Source organism: Amaranthus tricolor, chromosome 5, assembly GCF_026212465.1.
Source record: "Amaranthus tricolor cultivar Red isolate AtriRed21 chromosome 5, ASM2621246v1, whole genome shotgun sequence".
NCBI lineage: Eukaryota > Viridiplantae > Streptophyta > Magnoliopsida > Caryophyllales > Amaranthaceae > Amaranthus > Amaranthus tricolor.
Window position 1 is genome coordinate 20,070,722 of NC_080051.1, and position 22,624 is coordinate 20,093,345.

General features: G+C 35.3%; 2 protein-coding genes across 2 annotated transcripts; both read left to right on the forward strand.

Moving 5' to 3' along the window:
• Positions 1 to 6,904: 6,904 nt before the first annotated feature.
• Positions 6,905 to 16,941, forward strand: LOC130812576 (rho GTPase-activating protein 5-like). The gene is made up of 5 exons (XM_057678089.1): positions 6,905 to 7,726; positions 9,533 to 9,653; positions 9,828 to 9,947; positions 13,992 to 14,222; positions 16,086 to 16,941. The coding sequence occupies exons 1-5, from the start codon at positions 7,293 to 7,295 to the stop codon at positions 16,584 to 16,586; spliced, it is 1,407 nt and encodes a 468-aa protein (XP_057534072.1). The 5' UTR covers positions 6,905 to 7,292; the 3' UTR covers positions 16,587 to 16,941.
• Positions 16,942 to 20,929: 3,988 nt separating this feature from the next.
• Positions 20,930 to 21,778, forward strand: LOC130813541 (protein FANTASTIC FOUR 3-like). Its single transcript, XM_057679379.1, has one exon. It carries the CDS (start codon positions 20,930 to 20,932, stop codon positions 21,776 to 21,778), a length of 849 nt encoding a protein of 282 aa, XP_057535362.1.
• Positions 21,779 to 22,624: the final 846 nt, after the last annotated feature.

Below are 22,624 nucleotides of genomic sequence, written 5' to 3' on the forward strand. Positions count from 1 at the left end.
ATTCATTTTAGGCCAATACCTATCACCAGCTAAAGGTGGTATGGATCCACTATATGCTTCTAGGTAAGCCTCCTTTGTATAGCATTTATCAACAAAGGCAGACACATCGAAACGCTTGTATAATATAGTAGCTATTGCATGACGACAAGGAATATCTTTCAAATCCCACTTTCCACAAGTGCAGGACCTCTTATCTAAATCAACCTCTAGATGAAGTTTAGAAAACTAATCTAATCATTTTGTATTTAGAAAACTAGTTAACTAACGCATGTAGCCTTAATCCTTCGTGGATGATATTTTGTAAGCCACAATGTTGATGGGATATGTATGTAAAGAAAATTACTATTAATACAATGATGAAGTTTATGCTTCGGAAATAATAGCAATTTCAATTTGCTTCTTAAAGGGTCCATTGGCAGCAAACTGAAAGCAAAGGTTGGATTATTAATAAAAATTTCAAATGGTGGGATTATTGATAGGTAATAGGAAATAGGTTGGATTATTGTACAGAAGACAAAAGATGAGAATAACCTGGTATAGCAGGTCTTTCTGAAGGGTCCATTGGCAACAAATTGAAAACAAAGATTGGATTATTTATAAAAATTTCAAAAGGTGGGATTATTGGTAGGTAATGGAAAATAGATTGGATTATTCCCAACAATTTTTCCAATAATAAAATATACTTAGAAATAATAGAAGTATTAAATTAAAAAAAATACAAGATTCTTTTTCATATATACCCCATTTACCCCTAACTCCTTAGGGCTGCATTACCTGCATATGTCATTGAGTGCGTCGATTCGTCATGACCTTTTGTCTTTAAAATGGATTTTCTCCATGTAACACACCTGAATTTCCAACCCCTTGTACGAAACCAAAACCGTAAAGGACGGGAGGAAATTCAGGTGTTACATAAAAGAAAAGGAAAAAAATTTGAATAAATGTTGAACATTAACTTTAAAAAGGTGAGTGGAAATTTCGACAGCATCTGCCCTAAAACTGTGCGCCTTTGTAGAAAAACAAAAGTTATTTAGAATTTAATAAAGTAAAGGCATCAACGGCCTATCAAAACTATATCACACCGGAATAATTCGTCGCCGGCTTCTCAAATCAACATGCCAAGCATGGATCGTGGTTCTAGTGTCAACGCTTGTGTTTTAAAATGACTTAACTCTTTAAAACCATACAAAGTTATAAACTACGCAGCGAAAATACAAATATACAAGGGAGGACACAAGGCCTCATAACAAAACATCTACAACCAAAGTTTACAAAAGATAAACAAGAGCTACAAAATCGAAAGATAACGGTATGATACAGCTTATGCTTTGCCCTAATCACTATCCTCCAATGCAAGGCAATGCGAAATAAACTCCAATACCTACTATACCTGTCTATGATCCTTCTGCTGCTCGACATTAGACCAAGGCCAATGTGTCATAGCAAGACAATCATAGAAAGTCATCAACAATCAACATAAACACAAAGATGTACACATCAGTAACTAGCATCAAATATAATAAGGCCAACTACTAGATAACATTATATTATAAATCAACATAAGATGATTTCATAAGACACAAGCACAGATAGTAACCGTTTATCGGCCACATATACTTCTTAATCTCATTACGTTCTTTCCAACCCGAACCATGTGTTCTTGGGTAGAATGTAGGTCTTCACACTCCTCTTCTGAAAACATAAACTCTTGCATAATACGCATAGTATCAACTCAACCAAGGCATTAACAAAATACCTAACACAACCTTATAGAGCTTGTCTATCATAAGGTAAGTGTGATCATAGTCTGTAGTACCCTTGAGGTAACATAACTTAGGCACCCTTCTCACTAGCATAAACTATTCCGTCAATGAGTAAATTTTTGTTAATGAGTAAATGTTCTATCAATGTGTAAGCTTTCTATCAAAGAATGAACTTTCTATCGATAAATAACTTTCGATCAATGAATAAACTTTCTATCACTGAATAACTTTCTATCAGTGGAACTTTTCTCTACTTCCTGGCATAGTGACACAGCCAAGGGCATTATCGGCCATCCGGCGCCCATGGCAAAGTATGAGCTCATACCCCCTCCAGTTGACCCTCTCGGGTCCTACCTTCGGGAAAAACTAACACACTGGGGTAATCATCCAATGAAGAGGCCACCATATTGGGGTTTGCAAGGCCCACATGGTAACACCTCGGTCAAGGGGCGGTATCAGCCACCCGGCGCCTAATGACAAAAGCATGCTCATACCCCCCTTACGATGATCCTGTCGGATCTCACCTAGGGACTACTAAATCAACCGCACATAATCCAGTTGAGTCACGCCAGCTAATCATAATCTAATACTTTATCAAATGGGAATAACTCCCATTTTCGACTACCAAAACCCACTGAGCCACTCAGAAAAATATGAAATTCACTATAAAGGAGTCATTCTAACTCCAAGTAAGGCATAATCCAATTCTTAAATAAATAAGGGGGTGGTCCCCGCCTCCTACTAACACATTCATTCTCTAAAACTATTCTAAGCGCAAGGATTTCATAATTGATAGCTCTTCATATAAAGTATACGCACCAGTATCTCATAGTTTCGATGCAATGTATATTATCACAATAAACAATAATGTCTTAAAGCAAATTGTATATAAGGGTTCGTTACTACGTGTACGAACCTGTAAGCATCACTGCACGACCAAAAGTTACAAAATTCACCCAACTAAGGTTCTATTTTCCTCTTATGAACTGGAAACCTATACAAGTTAGGAATAAAACTAATAAATCCCCTTAACTACTTTGTCATACCAACTTATTACCAAAGTAACCATTATCACCTATTCAACATGAGTTTTTTGATTACTCTAGCACGTACACAACTCATTCAATACAAGTCAAAATCATCAACTCAACACAACATAAGTCTTTTAACCAATTTAAAAGCAAAAGCATATATGAATCGTTCCTTTTCGTCAACTAATTTTGAGTATATCGGTTCGCATTACCCAAAAATAACTAATCACAACTAAGCTTTACAACTTTAATATAACACACTATACAATAATAAGGCAAATTTAAGAGTTATCGAATCACGATATCATTTGTTACGTTCTCCGAAGCTAGAAAGAACTATAATCAAAACGACACGACAGGTAACTTTAGCAACCAACGACGATAAGTTGACAACCTCTTGGCTTTGCTAAATTATGCATTCATAACTTCAATGACGACCTACTAAGAGTACTTGTAATTCACAACAATCAAGTCACAACAATTAGCAACTACTACTCCCAATTAACAACCAAAACCATTTCTATAGTCAACTATAATCAAAATCATTACTAACTAAATATATCATAATCATAACTAACATAACTAAGCCTTAAAACAAAATTATGAAATTATCCAATCAATCGTCGCACCACCAACATATAACATAAGAGTACACACCATTAAAATTTCATCCCTAAATTAAACCCTAATCAATTTATTGTTCAAAGATAACATCTTTGATATTACCCACAATAAGATTAAATAAAAAAAATTGATACGCAATCAACACACAATCCATAATCTTGATAAATTTTAATTAAAAACAAGGAAATCAAAGCAGGGAAAGGAAAGATGCTTACAAGGGGGAATAAGAGAAGATGTGAAGGGGCAAGTAGTTGGTGTGGTGGTGGTGAGTGTGTGTGATGGTGGAGGTTGCACAATTGGCCATCACAGCCACTGCTGGTGGTTGTTTAAGGTGCAGCTCAACTGCTGTTGGTGGGGGGAGAACGCAGCATGTTGGTGGTTGTTGGCTGCTGGTGGCTACAGTGGAGGCGTGGCCTGGTGGTGCTAGGGCTGCTACTGAACCGTGAAGGAGAGGGATGTAAGAGAGAAGAGAAGAGAGGGAAGTGAGGCGTGTGAATTGAGTGAGGGAGGGAGTAATACCCATTTAAAACCCTAACTTATCCTATTTATTTTATTTATATACTTATTTATTTATTTGTTTACCTAAGTTCATCTTCTTGCGAGGCCTAACTAAGAAACTCACCTTCGTGTGCTCATACATTTTAATAAAATAATTATTTTGATTCAAACCTCTTTAATTATTTAGAAATCGTAATTGTATTTTTAATATAAATATATGTTAATATTTAAATTCGTATATGAAAGGAATTTATTAAAACTACTTCAAAATTAATTTAACATAATTATAAAATCCTCAAAAGTTATTAAAATATTAATTAATGACGGCAGAAAATCTCGGGGTGCTACACTCCACTTGTGGAGTGTCGTTTTCTGATATTTTATAGGTTTAAGCAAAATTAAATAAATATGACCTTTCTACAAAGGGTTTATTCTGACTTTTAATGGATGTTTGGCAAAATAATTGAAAACGAACCCGTATATATTACAATTATCTTATAAATATAGACATGTTGTATACTCCTTAATAGATAAAATAAATAATCTAATAATAATACATGCCAAAACTGAGCTATTGGACTAAAGTAAAGTTACAATTTTACAAACGGTGTACTATGTCCTATCACCATCAGTATCATCATCCTACCCAGTGTATCCCGCTCATAAAAAAACTATGGACAGGGTTTGGGGAGGGAAAGACGGCGGTAACTCATACCCATAAAGGAGATCGCGGCCAAGGGAGCCCCCCGGCTCGAGAAAATAAAGAGACGTAACTATACAGTAAAGATAAATTAAAAGCCTATAAATAAAATAAATAGTAGAACCAACTACGAAAAAAGAAAACAAAAAAACTAATAATAAATAAACGAGAGACGTAGGAGGGCAAGAACACCAAAAGGTAATCTAAGAGGACATCAGTAGTTTAAAACATGGATATGACACCTCCAACTACCCCTATCCCTAATCAGGCCCTCAGAGAGGTTTAACTCATGCAGCAACTTTTATTTGCTCATCCCAAGTTCTTCTGAGTCTTCCTCGACTCCTTTTACCCTCTACTATAATGCTTTCTACCCTCCTTACAGGGGCGTCGAAAGTCTTTCTCTGCACATGTCCAAACCACCTCAATATATTTTCGCGCATTTTTCCAGAAATGGGGGCTACCCCTAGTTTATCCCTGAACTCTTGATTCCTAATTCGATCCATCAATGTGTGCCCACACATCCACCTCAGCATACGCATTTCTATAACTTTCATCTTATGTTCAAAAATCTTCTTTACAGGCGAACATTCGGTCCCATATATCAGAGCAGGTCTGATTGCCGCCCGGTAGAATTTTCCTTTTAACTTGCTTGGGAATTTCCTATCACATAGAACTACAGTGGCTGCTCGCCACTTGAGCCAACCCGCATGTATACGATGATTTACATCTCCGTCAATCTCCCCATCCCTTTGGATGATCGATCCCAAATACTTGTACTTGATCGTACTTTTAACAACTGCATGCTTCATCAATGAACACCTCTGGTTGATGTCCCACTAAAGTCACAGCGCAAATACTCGGTCTTCGTACGGCTAATGCACAACCCTTTACCTTCTAAAGCTTCCCTCCACTCATCCAATTTATTACTAACCTCCTCTCTTGTTTATGCTACCAGCACTATGTCGTCAGCGAATAGCATGCACCACGGTACCGTCTCCCAAATAGATTTAGAAATCTCTTCCATAATGATAGTAAAAATGAATGGGCTCTGTATCCCCAACGGTGTTTGAATGTTAGTCGAAACTCTGTCATACATATCCTATATAGCCTCAATGTACACTGAAGAAATACCTCTAGCCTTGAGGCTATCCCAGATGACACGTCGTGTTATGCTATCATACACTTTCTCCAACTCAATGAACACCATATGTAGATCCTTCTTTCACTCCTTATATTTCTCCATCAGTCTCCTCAAAACATAAATTGCCTCAATAGTTGACCATCCTTGTATAAAACCGAATTGGTTCTCTCTAATAACCATTTCTTGTCTAATTCTCCTCTCTATCACTCTTTCCCACAATTTCATTGTGTGGCTTAGAGTAAATGTCTACCTTGCGTTAGGTCAAAGACAACCCTACACTTGTATGATGACTCGTCATGACCTTCCGTCTCCGAATTACAGTTCTTTTATTTGTTCAACGACTTGTCATGGCAAGTAGGTTTAGGCCATGACGATTCGTCGTGAATCTTATGTCTTCTTCTTCACAAAGCATAGTGTCACGTAGACAGTCACACCGAAAAAATAGTTTTCTCATTTATCTGATCAATAGTCTAACACATATAAGAAACCACAAAATAAAAAGTACTTTAAATCTCATCGTTTAAAATGATTGAAATATATCCTATAAAAGTTGGAGGGCATAAAATTCGATCCAAACTAAAACAATTCTCCAAAAAATAAAATATGTTAAATATCAAATAAAGCCAAAGTATGTATTCAGTTATATTATCAATACTTAATAATTATGAATTATAACTAAATTTAGAACATAGCATTTATGTAAATTTGATTTAGTGTAATGTGATCCACCCAACAAAAGAAACAAAATCTACCTCAAAATTAAAGCTCGTTATTAGTTGTTACGATATTTTTTTATTTTTTTAAAATTTTTGGATATCATATGAAATATGTTATATGATAATTAATATATAAAAAATTAGTTGAATTTATTGAAAAAAATGATGATTTTAAAAACCTAAAACTAAAAGTGAATTTTTTTTTTTCTAATTATCCTTTGTTTAATCATTGATTCACTAATTCTTTTACGGACAAGTAGCCAAGACCACAAACATCAAACACAACCCCAAATTATATGTTTTGGAGGGAAGAAAAATGTTTTTGAAAAAAAATAAATACATCTAAATATCCAAATATCCAAATATAAATAAATCCAATTAAATAAATACGTACAAAAAATAAATCTACTCTAGTAATACAAGTGGTCCATCTAAATTATATAAACGCAAAAGTTGAAAATAATAAATTGTCTCATTAATTGAATAATTTACTCCAATTAAATTAAATATACTCAAGAACAAACTACCTCCAAACTTCCATTTCTTCTCATCATCTCTCTCTACTTATTCAACTTTTTCAATTGCAAAACTGTAGAAAAAGCACTCATCTTTGATGTAATCCTCCATTTTCTCTTTCTTTCATGTCTCCCACGTCCTCCATTTTTAATCATTCCAAATCCCCTTTTACATCCCTTTCTTTCTCATAAATCCCATTTCAAAAAAATCCCATTTGAAGAAGATTTGATCTTTGAAACTTTCATCCGAATTTCCCTAATTTTTTAATTTTTTTGAGGAATATTTTGGGTACCCAATAGATTGATGGCAATGACAGAAGTACTACAGCATTCTCCATCTCATTTCCCTTCATCTTCCTCAAGTACCCCTTCAGATGTTCTATTTTGTTGCCAAACACATCCTTATAATCAAAACCCTAATACAAATTCTGTAGATTGTGGATGTGAATGTGATTGTAGTGAGAGAAGTGACAGTATTAGAGGGATTGAAGAAAGAGAAGAGTTGAAGCGGAGAGAGAAAGAAAGGGAAGAACTTTCTTTCTTAGCCCTTCTTGTAGCTTTGTTTAGAAAATCTTTGATTAGTTGCAGTACTACTGCTCATAGTTCTGCTGCTATGGATATTAGTTGGCCAACCAATGTTCGCCACGTGGCTCATGTTACCTTTGATAGGTTTGATGGCTTCTTAGGTTTGCCTGTTGAGTTTGAACCTGAAGTTCCTAGAAGGGCTCCTAGTGCAAGGTGATACATTTGCTGTTATTGGGTATAATCTTTATTATTTATAGGCTTTTATGTGGAATGTAGTATTTTTGATGGATGATTCAATGTGGGTTTTTGATTTTGTGTGTTATGTGAATTGGTTTTTGTTAATTGTGAGTTTATTAGAAAAATATGTTCATTCTTTTCTAATTTGGTCAATTTAGGCATGATGTGATTCATATTAGTGAATAATGAAATTGGGTATTTTTGATTTGTGAACAATGTAACAAAAATGTGATTTTTAAATCTGGGATTTGATATTTTAAGGATTAAAGCTCAATTTTTTTTGTGTTATATGATGTGAGCATGATATATATCTGGAACTGGGTATTTATTTTCATACAGAAGCTATAAACTAAATGACGAATTATTGATGCCCAAATTTGAAACATATAATCGTCATAGGAAGGGGTACTTCTTTTGCTTACATAACAACATTTGGTTATTTGTATTGGCATGAAAGTACTAATATGCTTTGAAGTTTGTTCTGCTGCCTGTTTTTTTGAATGACACATGGGTAATGACTTTTGCGTTCGGGCGATTGAAAGGAGGTTGACTTAGCTATGCAACAAGATTTGATCTGGGTAGTAAAACTTAAAAATTAGGCTGTATATGTGTACTTTGTATGTTTACATTTGTGATCAAATGACTCTGATTATTTACATTGCAAGATCATTTGGTTGAGGATTGATCGAGTTGATGGTGTGCCCTATTAATGTTTTGGCTGTTCTGTAAGTTTTTATATGGTCATCTTTAGAGGTCCATGGAAATGTACAAGAGCTTTTTACATGTATAGAATCATTGCTGAATACAGGGGACTCATCCTACAAGCCTAAGGATGAGAATTTGTGATAGACAAAAAAGATTTATATTAGGACCGTGAAGAGTTTGAAATTGAAGGTTTAAGGATGTTTCGCAATCATGTTTTATTGTCAAAGTGCTGTTATTTTTAAAGATCATCTACATTGCAAGATCGTTGGTTGAGGATTGATGACGTTGATGGTGTGCCGTATTAATGTTTTGAATGTTATGTAAGTTTATATTTGGTCATCTTTAGAGGTCAATGGAAATGTCCAAGAGATTTTTACATGTATAGAATCATTGTTGAATACAGGGAACTCATCCTACAAGCCTAAGGATGAGAATTTTTGATAGACAAAAAAGATTTACAATAGGATTGTGAAGAGTTTGAAATGGAAGGTTTAAGGATGATTCTCGCTATCATGTTTTACTGTCAAAGTGTTATTATTTTAAAAGATCATTCTGGCTTGCGTATTTTTCATGCTTACATTTGGGTGAAATTGAAAGATATGATCCCAATATTTGAGGTCTCTAATATGTAATGCCAGTTCAAAGTCGATCTGATTATTTTCTGTATTGACATTAAACTTGGAAATTGTGGATTCAAATTCATTATAAAACTGCTGAGGAATCCTTAGTCATTAGATTCGTGAATTGTTATTGTCTAACTCCCCCATCACCCATAATTTTTCTTGAGGTGGTCTTCTTTGTTTTGAAGTTGGTTTCTACTTCCCCGTTCCCCTTATACTTCTCTAGATTATCGTTTTTTAGAGTATTGTCCTAGCACAATATTTTCCTCCATCTATGTAAGGTTAAGATTGTTTGCTTTTGCTGGATAGATCACATTCTTTCTATTACTTCACTTGTACCCTTGAATTATTGTCCTTGTGAATTTTTTGTTTGTGCAAAATATACCAGATTTTTTCTCTGATGTTAAAGCTAAATTTTATTTTCTGTTTCTTATCCAGTCTTTATTTACCTTTGCAGTACATCAGTTTTTGGTGTTTCCACTGAATCCATGCAGCTCTCATATGACTCTAGAGGCAATTGTGTGCCGACAATACTAATATTGATGCAAAGGCGTCTCTATGCTCAAGGAGGCTTGCAGGTACTACTATCTCGTGCATTTTTGCATTGTTACTCTTAAATAATCTGAATGATATCATTATGGTTGTCGGAGATAATTCAATTGTTAGTAATTGCTACTTTCTAATGCATTATTCTCATGTATATTTCTTCAATTGAGGTCTCCACATTAACAGTGTCAATTCTCTTATTGTAGGAGGAAGGAATTTTTAGAATCACCGCAGACAACAATCAAGAGGAATTTGTTAGAGACCAACTGAATGGTGGTTTTATACCGGACGACATAGATGTTCATTGTCTAGCTGGCCTTATCAAGGTATGATTTTGCTAGCCATGGACAAGTGATCTTTTTATCATTTACGTGCATCTTATTGTGTCCAGTTTAGAATCTCGTAAGTCATACTGCTGATGTGATATGTTCCATAAATTCTGGTTGATTACATTTTCTCGCTTAACAACTTTTCTTGAGCAGATTAGTCTTTGGTGCGGCTAGGCATGGCCACGGTCCGGGTTGGTCCGGTTCCGTTCCGGTTCCATCCGGTTCCGGTTCCACCCGGTTCCGGTTCCATTTGGAACCTGTCGCGAACGGTTCCGGTTCCGGGCGGTTCCAAACGGTTCATGAGGCGGTTCCGGCGGTTCCAACTCACGGGACGGGCGGGTCGGACCATCGATTCCATTTTTATTTTTTCTTTAAATATTTATATAATAAAAAAATACTATAATATCGCGGACGTACCTTTGATGATTACTTGATTATTAGCGAAATTTATTGCATGTCAAGTTGTCATCGTTATTGAAATATTTACTAAAAAGAATGAAAAAAATAAATTAATAAGAAACGAATCAATGATAATGTCGATAAAGATGATTAATAAAAAAAGAGGGAGAAAATGGACTTGAACCTAGTACCCAAATGAATACTAAGCTGCCTACGTATCCCGAAGGAATCAAAGCCCACGTAGTTCTTTGTCATACCTTTTATTTATAGTTGTTGAATGTTGATTTATCGTTGTCGTTTGTCGGATTGATCCTATTCGTCTTCGTCATCATCATGTGGTTGATTAGATGCTTCCGCTGACTCTCCTCCTGACGATGATGCAGATGTATCCATCATCATCCATGGATCATCATCGTCGTCTTGATCATCATCATTCCTTAGTCCTTGTGTTCGAATCTCCGCTTGATCCCAATCTTTCTTGCAAACACATATTTGAATACTATGTGGAGCAAGACGAGATCGTTTTTCGTCCAAAACTCTTCTACCTGCACTAAAAGCAGACTCCGACGCAATTGTTGACGCGGGAATTGCAAGGATATCCTTTGCAATTCTCGATAAAATGGGAAATTTAACAGATTTTTCTTTCCACCACTCCAAAATATCATAGATACTTTGGTCTATTTCAAAGTGGTGTTTAAGATAACTATCTAGTTCTAAATATGAGGTCGAGGAAGAAGAAGATGATCCTAGAAAACTATCATCTTGAGTCATTATGTTAGCTATTACCGAATTATAGTAAGAGGGACGTGCCGAAACGCTAGCACGCCTAGACATATCGCGTTTCGGGTTATATACACTAGCGTAAAAATCATAGAGTTCTGCTAAATATTTTTTACATGTTCCTACATAATTATGTACATCAGTAGACGGGCGATCTAACGATTGATAATAAAATCCTATTACTTTAGTAAGGACCTCAGTTTTAAAACGTGGGTCCAAAATGGTTGCGATTCCATAAATATAAGGAAAATCGGTAAAATATGCTTGCCATTTTTCCATCATATCTGCAAGAATCGGCCTCAATTTTGGGTTAGTATCTTCATGTGTATATTTAAGGAGATGATAAAAAATAGTAATACATTCACTTATTACTAAGTGAATGTTCGGTTCATAAACATAAGAAAAAATCTTAGTCGCGTGGTCATACGCTTCTAATATGTTATGTACACCTATAGCTAATTCCCAAGTGTCATCAGCTATGAAACTATCTGTACACTCACTATATAGTTGTGTTATTACTGGGCGATAAGCAATCGCCTTTCTTAATAAATCGTTGGTTGAGCCCCAACGTGTAGGAGTATCTAATGACCAATACACTTTTTTAAGTTGGTATTGGTCACATAATTGTTTATATCGTCTTTTTATTTTTCCGATCCTAAGCCATTTCACTATATCCCTAATTGGTTCTAATAAATCACTTAATTGTTTTATGCCTGCTTGGCAAGATAAGTTAATTATATGCGCACAACAACGTATGTGTAATAAGCTACCCCCAAGGATTAAACTAAAAGCAGGTTCGTTAAACAAAAGTTCTATACATTTAATGTTCGCGGTTGCATTATCAGTTGAACAACAAAATATTTTATCTAATAAGTTCCATTTTCTACATAGCTCTACTAATCTATATTTTATGTTTTCACCGGTATGTCTTTCTGGCATTGTCTCAAAAGCAATTATTCTTTTTTGCATAATCCAATTTCGATCTATCCAGTGTGCTGTTACACACATATAAGGTTCTAAATGTGGGGGAGCAGACCAAATGTCAGTTGTTATGCTAACCCTACCATTAAACGATTTAAACATTTCAACTAATTCATAGCGCATTGATTCGTATAATTTAATTGTGCGTATTTTAAGAGTGCTCCTAGGGATTGCTCTATATTGTGGTTGCAAAGTTTTTCTATTGAGACGCTCGTATGCCCTACTTTCACCGTGGTTAAAAGGCAATTCATCACAAGTTACATACCTAGAAAATTCATCAATCATGTCATTACGATTGTATCTAAAAGGCATACCTGTGATGGGAATGTCCCATTGTGTCTGTCGGCTTCCACTTGTGGTCCCGCTCCCGCTTGCTGCATGAGTTTCTTTTGTGATTCCATGCTTCTTTGCCAAATGTTTGTTAAAAGATCCCGTACCACCACCTAACACGTATTCACAAAACACAATAAATAAATGTTTATAAAATATGAATATATAATGTATCAATGTATTATGTATGTCAGTATGTATAAAAAACTTAAAAAGTATTTACCTCTGGCGAAACTGTATGAAACTAAGGGCTTTACTCCTTGACTTTCACAAATTTGACAAGTGCATAAGAAAATATCTGGATTCTCGGTTGGTTCTTTTGTGAAATACGACCACACATGTGAAACAGCTCTACCACTAGGAGGTGGCATTGCCGGAAAAGGTTGTCTTACTGGTTCATCTTCATCTAAATAAATAATTTAAAATTATAAAACTATAATTAAATAAATAAATAATTTAAAGTTTAATTAATTTGAAGAATAAAATTATAAAACTAACCGATAGTTTGGAAATTGACTCGTTTACCACGAGCTTGTCTTTGTTGTTGTTGTTCTCCTTGTTCTTCATGTGATCTTGTTGATGACTGTCGAGATATATTTATCCCAATTGGGGTCGTTGGTTCCTCTTCTTGTTCTTCTTCTTCATCAATTTGTATTTCTCTTTCCATTTCTTCTGCATAATTATGTAACTCCGGGTCGTACCCTTCCGGATAATTATGTTCATAATTATAATTACTAATGGAAGGTGTTGTTGATACCGACGGAGTAGAAGTGGCCTTTCTTTTGGACGAACTGGAACCTCCCAATGATTTTGCCACTTTAGTAACTTTTTTTGTGGCTTTTTTCAAAAATGAAGACATGATTGATAATATTGAAGTAATAATAGAAATATAGAATTAAGAAATAAATAAATAATTAATTATGTAACTAACTAAATTAAGAAATAATTAAAAGACTAATTATGTAATTAAGAGAATAATTGCGTAATTAAAGAATTAAGTAGAGAGAGTAAGTAGAGAGAGTAGGAGAAGAGATGAGTTGTGAATGAAAATGATTGAAAGTGATGAGTATATATAGAGGAGAATGCAACGGCTAGTTAACGGTAACAAACAGTCATATTTTGGCGAACCGGTTCCATGGAACCGGTGGGCCGGTTCAACCGGACCGGTCCCGGTTCCACGGAACCGTTGAGCCGGTTCAACCGGACCGGTTCCGGTTCCGGTTCCAGAACCGGTTCCATGGAACCGTTGGACCGGTTCTCCCGGACCGGTTCCGGTTCCAAACCGCGGGTTTTTTACCCGGTTCACGATGGTTTTTTCCGGCGGTTTCACGGTTTCGCGGTTCGGAACCTGTCGCAAACGGTTCCGGTTCCGGATCCGGTTCCAAGCGGTTCGGGACCGGTTCGGTTCCGGGTAACCCGCCCCGTGGCCATGCCTAGGTGCGGCATTGGAATATTCTTCAAGGCTGTTACAAATTTAATTATGTCTTGGTTGTTACTTTCATACTATGTGTTAGGAAAACTCACAAACCCACGTTTTTGGATGCTCTTTAGGCTTGGTTTAGAGAACTTCCAACCGGGGTTTTAGATCCTTTAGCGCCTGAGGATGTCATGCAGTGCCAGTCTGAAGAAGATTGCGTAGAGCTTGTGAGACTGCTTCCCCCAACAGAGAGTGCCTTGCTTGATTGGGCCATCAACCTGATGGCTGACGTGGTTCAAGAAGAACTGTACAATAAGATGAATGCTCACAACATTGCTATGGTGTTTGCACCAAATATGACACAGGTACTTCAATCACTGTATGTCCTTTGGATTCAACATTGTATGTAGTGATTATATTGCTTGATCTGGATTGTGGATGCTTGGTTGTTATAAACATTGGTTATTTTATATATCTTGTGATACGAATTATTGTAATCATAAAAAGCTTAGGGGCTTTTGTGGGTCACTACCATAGAACATACCTTAAGTCAATGCCAATGTTACCAAATTAGATAGTTCTAACTGCTTTACCTTAAATTCACATTTGTCAGATCATTTTTTGACAAGTCTAAAATCATCAAGTAACATTGCATTCCTCTGCCATTCCACGAGCCAAAGTATGTCATGTAACCAAAGGTCTGATCCAAAACGATGCAATTTTCTAGTCATCTTGGTTTGTATCTACGACGGTGAATACTTAATACACAGTTGGGTCAGGGTTCAACTCTGGTTTCTGGTCAGTGGTCAAGTATAATATCAGTATGTGGTCAGATGAATATGATTCAGGTTCGGGTCAGTTATCCTTTGTGTAATTTGTGTTTGATTGATTGATTTTAGGTTGGTACTATGGTCATTTTGGGTTTGAGTTAACTTTAGGTTGAATTATATGAGTTAGGATTAAATTAAGTTGAATGGTGTTGACTATGGTTGAAGTTGAATGGTGTCGACTATGGGTGACTTTAATGTTGGTAAGTTGCGGCCTAGCAGGTCAAGTAGATTACAAGTCGGGTTAAAGGGCCACTCAAGCGGATCAAGTTAAAGTCGGGTTTGAGTTAAAATCAAATTTGATCCACGTTAAGTTAGACCGAGTTCAAGTCATGTTGGGTGACTTGGGTTCACTCAAAGGTTTTATCCAGTGGGGTCTAGACTAGGTATATGCTGAATCAATAATAACCCGAGTTAGATAGTAGTTCAAATAAGGTCAAAGTTCATGTTACATTGGCTTGGGTTGAATCATTTTAGTTTAAATGATTTCATGTAGATTCATATAGGATACGGATTAAGTTTTAGTCGGATAACATTAGGTTTGAGTCAAGTTCACTTGAGTTATATACGGTTTGGGTCAATTACAAATAAAGTCAAATTCGATCTTGTGACACTAAGCTGGATTTTGTCGAATATCTACCGAGTTAAATTTGGATTTGAGTCAATAGCATGTGTATATATACAGATTGGCTCGGTCGTTCACATTTTCAGGTAAGTCTTTGTTGCAGTTATTTTGTGGATAAATTGCAGGCCAGATCCCAATTTGAGACCAGTGAAGATCCAGTTGGGCTCGAGCTAATTATAAGTTAGCACACCTCGTATCACCTTGTGGATTTATGTAGATTGGTTTTGAACAATTTGTTGGGTTGGATCTGCTTTATACAAAGCTACTTCTAGACGTGTAGAGTTGCATATTGGAAAAATGTCATTCCGTTGGAAGTAGAGATTTTGAAAACACATCCAAATACCCGACATTTACCCTACCATCTAACCGAACCTGACTTCAACCTGACTTCAAAATGGATTTAAAATTATGTAAAAATCAATGTGGACACAAAATCTGATTTTGAATCGACCCGAAATACCTGATCTAAAATCAATCCGATGACCCGAATGAACCCCTATAATACAAATTTGGTGAGTTTTTGTGCCAAGATTGCTTAGACTTGTATTGAAAAAATATGCTTCAGTTTTGCTTTTGCAATCCACTGATTGGAATTATGAAAAGTTTGGACAACTTGAAGCACTGTATGTTCGTATGTCAGTATGTCTGTGTATATACCTCATAAATTTGACTTGCTTATCTTACTTGTATATCTGTTTTATGTCGGTATACGATGGTTATTGAGATGCATGATAGATTTAAGGTTTTCTTTATTTAATGAATTACTAATGTTGTAGATGGCGGATCCTTTGACTGCATTGATGTATGCCGTGCAAGTGATGAACTTCCTCAAAACTCTGATCGCAAAACGACTACGAGACAGAGAAGACGCAAGGATAGACCCTCCTCCTCCTTCCTGTGCAGGACCCTCTGATGAAAGTGGCCATCAAAGCCCATCCCAGATGTGTCTTGGAGATTATCTCCATGACGAGACTGAGGGATCAGAACTCGAGCACTACTCATCTGATGACGAACCTGTTTTTGACAGCCCGCATGATACAAAACAGTCCGAAGATGGAGATGAGTCTGATGATTCTCCGTTTCATTGGCATTCCTTTAAGGGTTTACAAGCCAGTCTAAAGATCCATTCAGGACCCATGTTTCTATCGAGTGCTACTATGAAGAAAGATCGTGAGAGTTTAACAGAAAGGCCTCCTGTAGGCCACGCTGAAAAGCCAAAGACTATGAGCAACCTGAGCTGCGCAAGTTCAAGGGAGCGCATTGAAGCTTGGCGATAGATACAGATCAACGTAGCCGAGATTCAGATTGGTTTATCCTAGTACAAATGTATGTTTTCGAGATTGGAGAAGATTTGGGGGTAGTCTCAACTCAAGAATCAAGACTCTAAATTAACTTTCTTTTTTTACCCCTTTTCTTTTACTTTTTACACTTTTCCTGGGTGTTCTATCTTGCTTTCTTAACTCACGTGACATAGCATCAGCAGCTAACAGAACTCTCATGGTTCATGTAGATTAGTGCTGGTCACGACTAAAAATTGTAAAAATTGTAGTGATTGTTCGGATTGTTTTTCCTGTCGAAGTGGCAGCTCGTATATTTAATCTGGCAGGTCGCTTTATCCCCTGTTTTCCGAAATTGATCCGTAGTCAAATGTGGTGTGTTATTGAGATCAGCTAACGTACACTTATACTTTATACAAGAAATGGCCTTTTTCACATGCAGCAGCACAGGGATGCCATTCTTTGTTGGTTTTTGACCCAAAAGTGAGTAAATCATCTTGCTCTTTGAGATATTAAAGGAAGTTGATGAACTCAATCATACTAACTTTTGGTTTGATAACATTGTGGAGAAAAGAGCTGAATGATGACAAAATCTTGAATAAAGTTGAGAACCACAAATAGTTCCTCACTATAGACAAGTTAAACATTTATCTGGGTTTAGAGTTAAAAAGGACTTAATACCTCAATTTGTTAATGGTTTTTTTTTTTTTTTTTTTTTGCCTAGAGTCTATAAAATGTCAAAAATGATATTGACCGAAACTCAGATTTTGTAGGCATCATGTATCTTGACTTTTGTTAGAAAAAAAAATATTTTAAAGTAACGCCTATAAGTTAATATTATTCAAATTAATCTAAAATTGATATTATTTTAAAGAAATTATGAAAAACTTGTACTCCTTATATACAATAATTTATTATTTATTTAATCAAATATGACAAGACATATTATATTTATGTTGTAAGATTGGCATCACTTGGTTTGTGATCCAACTTAAAAGGTCATCTCACTCCTTATGCCTTTAGTGGCAGCACTCAAACCCTTAATTTCAAGGTTATTGAGGTAAGCCCTTAACATTTGATTTTTCGAGCCAATTTTAGTTGGTAGTACGGAGGAAATATTATATCTATTAAAAGACGGAAATGATTGTGCAAGCAGGATATTTTACTCTTCTATTTTTTATAGATTGTTCATTCAACTAAATAAAAGATCTTTTTATAATTTTAAATTCAATTGGTAAAATTATTTAGTAAGGAAGAGAATACACATCACTAAGTTTGCTTCCATGAGAAAGCAAGTGAGAAACGAAGACTACAATTTTGGGGTGGAAATTTCTTGGATCGTACAAAATGATTTGCACTTGATATAAACCGTTTAGAGCATTTTCTTAGTGGTCAATGGTCATACATCATTGAATTGGAATTACTTCTGCACGACAAATAATTAGATAAATGATTCTGATGACTTTTTTAACTCGGAAAAAACTTAGTTGACCAGTTGGTAAACTACCCACTAGTATTAGACAAATAAAATATATTCATTATCAGCGAGTTAAATCTTACTACTTATAAAAATCTATTAGTAATGAGTAATTTACTTGGTAGGCAGACATAGCTAAGTCACATACAAATTTCTTTACATCACTAGTCCTCAAGGGAGATGAATGAGCAACTAGTAATTTCCTCCACAAAAAGGAAAAACACTTGTTAGGGATTTGGCTAGAATATTCCCAAGTTGACAAAAACCATACTAAATGGCCAATACATTTAGTCATTTGGTCATGTTGGAGCTCAACTTGGATTCTATTGCCTTTCTTCCATGCCCAAAGGACAATATGCATTCTAGGAACGAGGAACTCCTTTTCCTCCTTTAGTTGAACCTAATTACTATTAGCTAGCTTAATTGGTATGATCTTTTGGGAGGATATCCATGATCAAAGATCATATTTACTATCATTATTTGGATTAATTGTTTTGGAAAATTTTATATTTTTTTAATTTTAGTTTAATGATTCAGGTGTTGTTGTGTGACTGAAAGGTCATAGAGAACTTTTCATTGGACCCTCAATCTGCAATGATGCTTTGTGCATCAACTACCCTTTATTAGTTGAATTTGAAACTCACATAATCTAAAATTAAAGACTACCCTTTTGTTCATCCCTTGAAAATAAATTCACCTCTTGACTATTTTAATAATCTCACTGTAGAAGTAATTATTAATATCAATTTACTAAAACAACCTTCAAACAATCCTCACGAAAATACGAAGTAGATGATGAGACTATTAGTTGCGGCCTCTTACATTAGTTTCATTACCAACATGTGGTGATTCTGAACATATAATCGCGATTAAAGCTTATCTATCATAGTAGAGACTAACTAAAACTTAACGCTCTTTGATTGTTTTTAAAGGTAAAAAAAATTGAGTTTGATACTTGATACAACACAAAGGGATTCGAGCAAATCAAGAAATCACAATCAATTTGTTACATACACTATGAAGTAGGTGGAAGCAAATGGCTGAAATCAATTGATAAAAGAAGAAAAGACCCTTTTTTCCTTCCATCCCTCTCTTTCTTTATTCTCTCTTTTTCCCCACAATTTCTTCTTCCATCACCAACAAATAGTGAGCCAATGCATGGCATGCAACCTAAGTGGTAGATAGGTAGATGAGATACTTTCAAATACAAGTCCCCCAATCATCCTTTTCCACCTTTCACCCAACTATATTATATAAACCCCACACACAAAGCTACTCTTTTTCCTCAATTATTCTTCCTTTTTTTTTTTACCAAAATACAACAATATATTGCAAAAAAAGATAGGAGTACAAATTTATGACAAATCATGGAATATATATTATTTACAAATGCATTAAATTTAAAATTTATGAAAAATTTCACATGTCCAATGATATTTCAATATTTTTATATTCTTTTAAATGTCTTCGTATAAATCACTTAAAGGATTATAAATATCATATTCTTGGAAAATTATTGGCTCTTTGTTCAAAGGTTAATCTAAAATCTATAACAATAAATTATTTAATAAATTATCTTGTGTTTATCTTTAAATCATAAACTACACATTGGTCTATCTTAAAAAATATTAGAAATTTATAACGATCAAAGTATTAAGAAATTAGTCGATCTCCTGAGAGACCGTATCTTTGAAAGACATCTTTTAGGTCCAACCCATTTATTCTTAATGTCTACTTACTGTATTCTTAATGTTTACTTACAATATCTTAATGTCTACTTACAATATATTTATTGTCCACCAAAAAAGTACTTAAAATGCTTACTTATAATATTCTTAATGCCTACCGAGAAACTTAGCCTACTAGCCTACTTACCATATCTTTAATGTTTACTTACAATATACTTAATGTCCACCGAGTAAGTACTTAAGTACTTACAATATTTTAAATGCCTACTTACAATACTCCTAATACCTACTAAAAAACTTACTCTATATTTTCCTTTTTGGGCCAACCCAATTTAAGATGTTCTCTTCGCCTCTCATAAGAATTTGCGTCAAGAAATTGCACCAAGAGTAAGGCAAGAGAACCGGGCCTTATCATCTATATCATTTTCTCAAAATAAAGTTCTGAATTCGATTTTCGTTATCCCTTTTTCCTAATCCTCCCCTCCCCTCAACATCCTTTGTACTTAAAAATGTAGAGCAATAACCTATCAAGTATTCAGCAATCTATATTATTTAAAATAAAAAAAAAGTTTTGTTGTACACAAATTCTTATATGAGACGATTTTACCGTGAGACGTGCTTCATACTTAATTTAAATAGCTCAATAATAAAAACTTTTTATATATAAATATTTTATATGAATTCATCTCACGATGAGACGATCTTATACAAGAAACTGCTTATTTTGAGGTTCGAAATAAAGGGATAAATTAAAAAAAAGTGGTGTATATAAATCTTCTTGATTCCCTCCGTAGCCCATCATCTCCTCTCAATAAAAGAAGGGACCCACTTAACAATTCAACAATTTCTGAAATTTCCAATCCCAAAAAGAAATAACAAAAAAAGTAGTAATAGTATAAGAAGAAGCTATCACCTAGTTTTCAGCTCATTCATTCACCGGCCTTTGTTATCTTTGAAGATATCAACCGCGTCTTCACATCAATCCCGTGAACTTCTCTACTTCCCTTCTTCTTTAACACCCTTTACTCTTTCCCTTTCTTTCTCCCTTTTAATCTTCTATCCTTCTAATCTTTACCCATTTTAATGGAAGATATCAATTTCATACTATATATAATATAAGATAAAAATAACAAAAAACCCAAGAAAATTACATACTATATATAGATATAGAGAGAGAAATGGCAGCCTGTGGAAGCTTAAGACACATCTTTGAAAACACCATACCTGAAAAAAACTCATCTTCTTCTTCATTGATTGATTCCCTCTTAAAGAAGCCAATTAAGCCTCTTAAAACACCCATTGACCACTCTTTAACTGAGATTTTCGGCGAACTTCATTTCAAAGAAAACAATACAACAGCACAAACTGAATGTGAACCTGTACAACCTGCATCAGTATCGGCTTTTTTTACGCCGCCATTGACTGCGTCATCAGGATCAACAGCATTACCAATTGAGTCAATTTACGAGAATGGCAATCAAGAAGAAGAGAAGAGTGAAGGTATAATAAGTGCTTTGTTCACTAATACAAATAACGATGGGTACTCAAAAACGTACCATCGAAGGAGTGAGAGCCTGCAGTTCTGCACTGAAGGGCTTGGGTCTGAGAGTTTGTATGATGGGGATGATTTGATGACGGAAAAGGATTCGAGTCTGATGAATGATAGGGAGGAGAAAGTGCATGTTAGAAGGCATTCGGGTGACTCTTATTCTTACAGTAGGAATATAAGAGGTGGTGAAAAGGCTATGTTTCCGCCACCTATATCTTATATAGGACAGACAGGTAAACCATCTGTTTCGTTTCAGTCGTACAGACAGAATGGAAGGTTTGTGTTGAAGGAGGTTAGGATTCCTACACAAGAGTGTCTGCAAGCTAAAAGGGAAGATGGTCGGCTTCGTTTAAGTTTTGTTCAGACTGAGGATGAGGATGAGGATGAGGATAAGGGTGATGATGAGGAAAAAGACGAGGAAGAAAGAGAACTGAGTGGTTGTGGAAGTATAGAAGAGGGTGAAGAGGAGGATGAATGAGGAGACGGGGATAATGAGGAACATGAAGGTGTAAAAGATTAAGTTACAGATGCAAGATAAGTCTCATCTGAGAGGTGGTCAGAACTGCGATGAACAATGGTTCGTCGCAAAATACAGACAAAAAAAAAACCTTCAAATTTATAGGTTTACTGCAGAAGTAAGAACACTTGCAGGCTGCAGGAGTGAATAGGTTTCGAATTTGTTTTCTGTTGAGATTTCCAAACAAGAGAGTGACAGGAAGAATAATAGATCCCCAAAAGTAGTTATTTTGTACAATAATTCTTATTACTACTTCTTTATCCCCTTGATTAGTCTGAAAAATGTCAACTAATATTAAACATTAAACTAGCTAAATTGTACAGGGGAAAGACTAAGGAGAAGCTCGAGTCATTGTAACAGATAGGCAGTAATTATAAACTATGAATATGATCATAATGAACCAATCTCTTGCGTTACAGTAAGCACTGTAAAAAGCATCAATCTAACTCATTATCGGATTAAGGTATCAAACAAGTACGACCAATCTAAACAGCAATTTAAGGTCGAATTCCTCCATGACATCGGCAAAACGAATCCTGTGTTCTCAACAACAATGGATGGATGGATGGATGGATTTTATGTTATCAGAAATTTTCCTTATCTACGCAACACCCGGGAATGTTTAGTATTGAAAGAATTTGCTTCCCGAATTATTTTCTTGAGGACTTTTTACTCACAGAGTTATGTTGCTGTCAATGGTCAATCGAAGACAAGTTGGTTGTTACAGGTTAAGGTTGGGTAGATTCAGTTGTCCAAACTCTACCTAGGTGAGAGTTTAGGTTTAAGTCCCTTTTTTTGGAGAGTTTG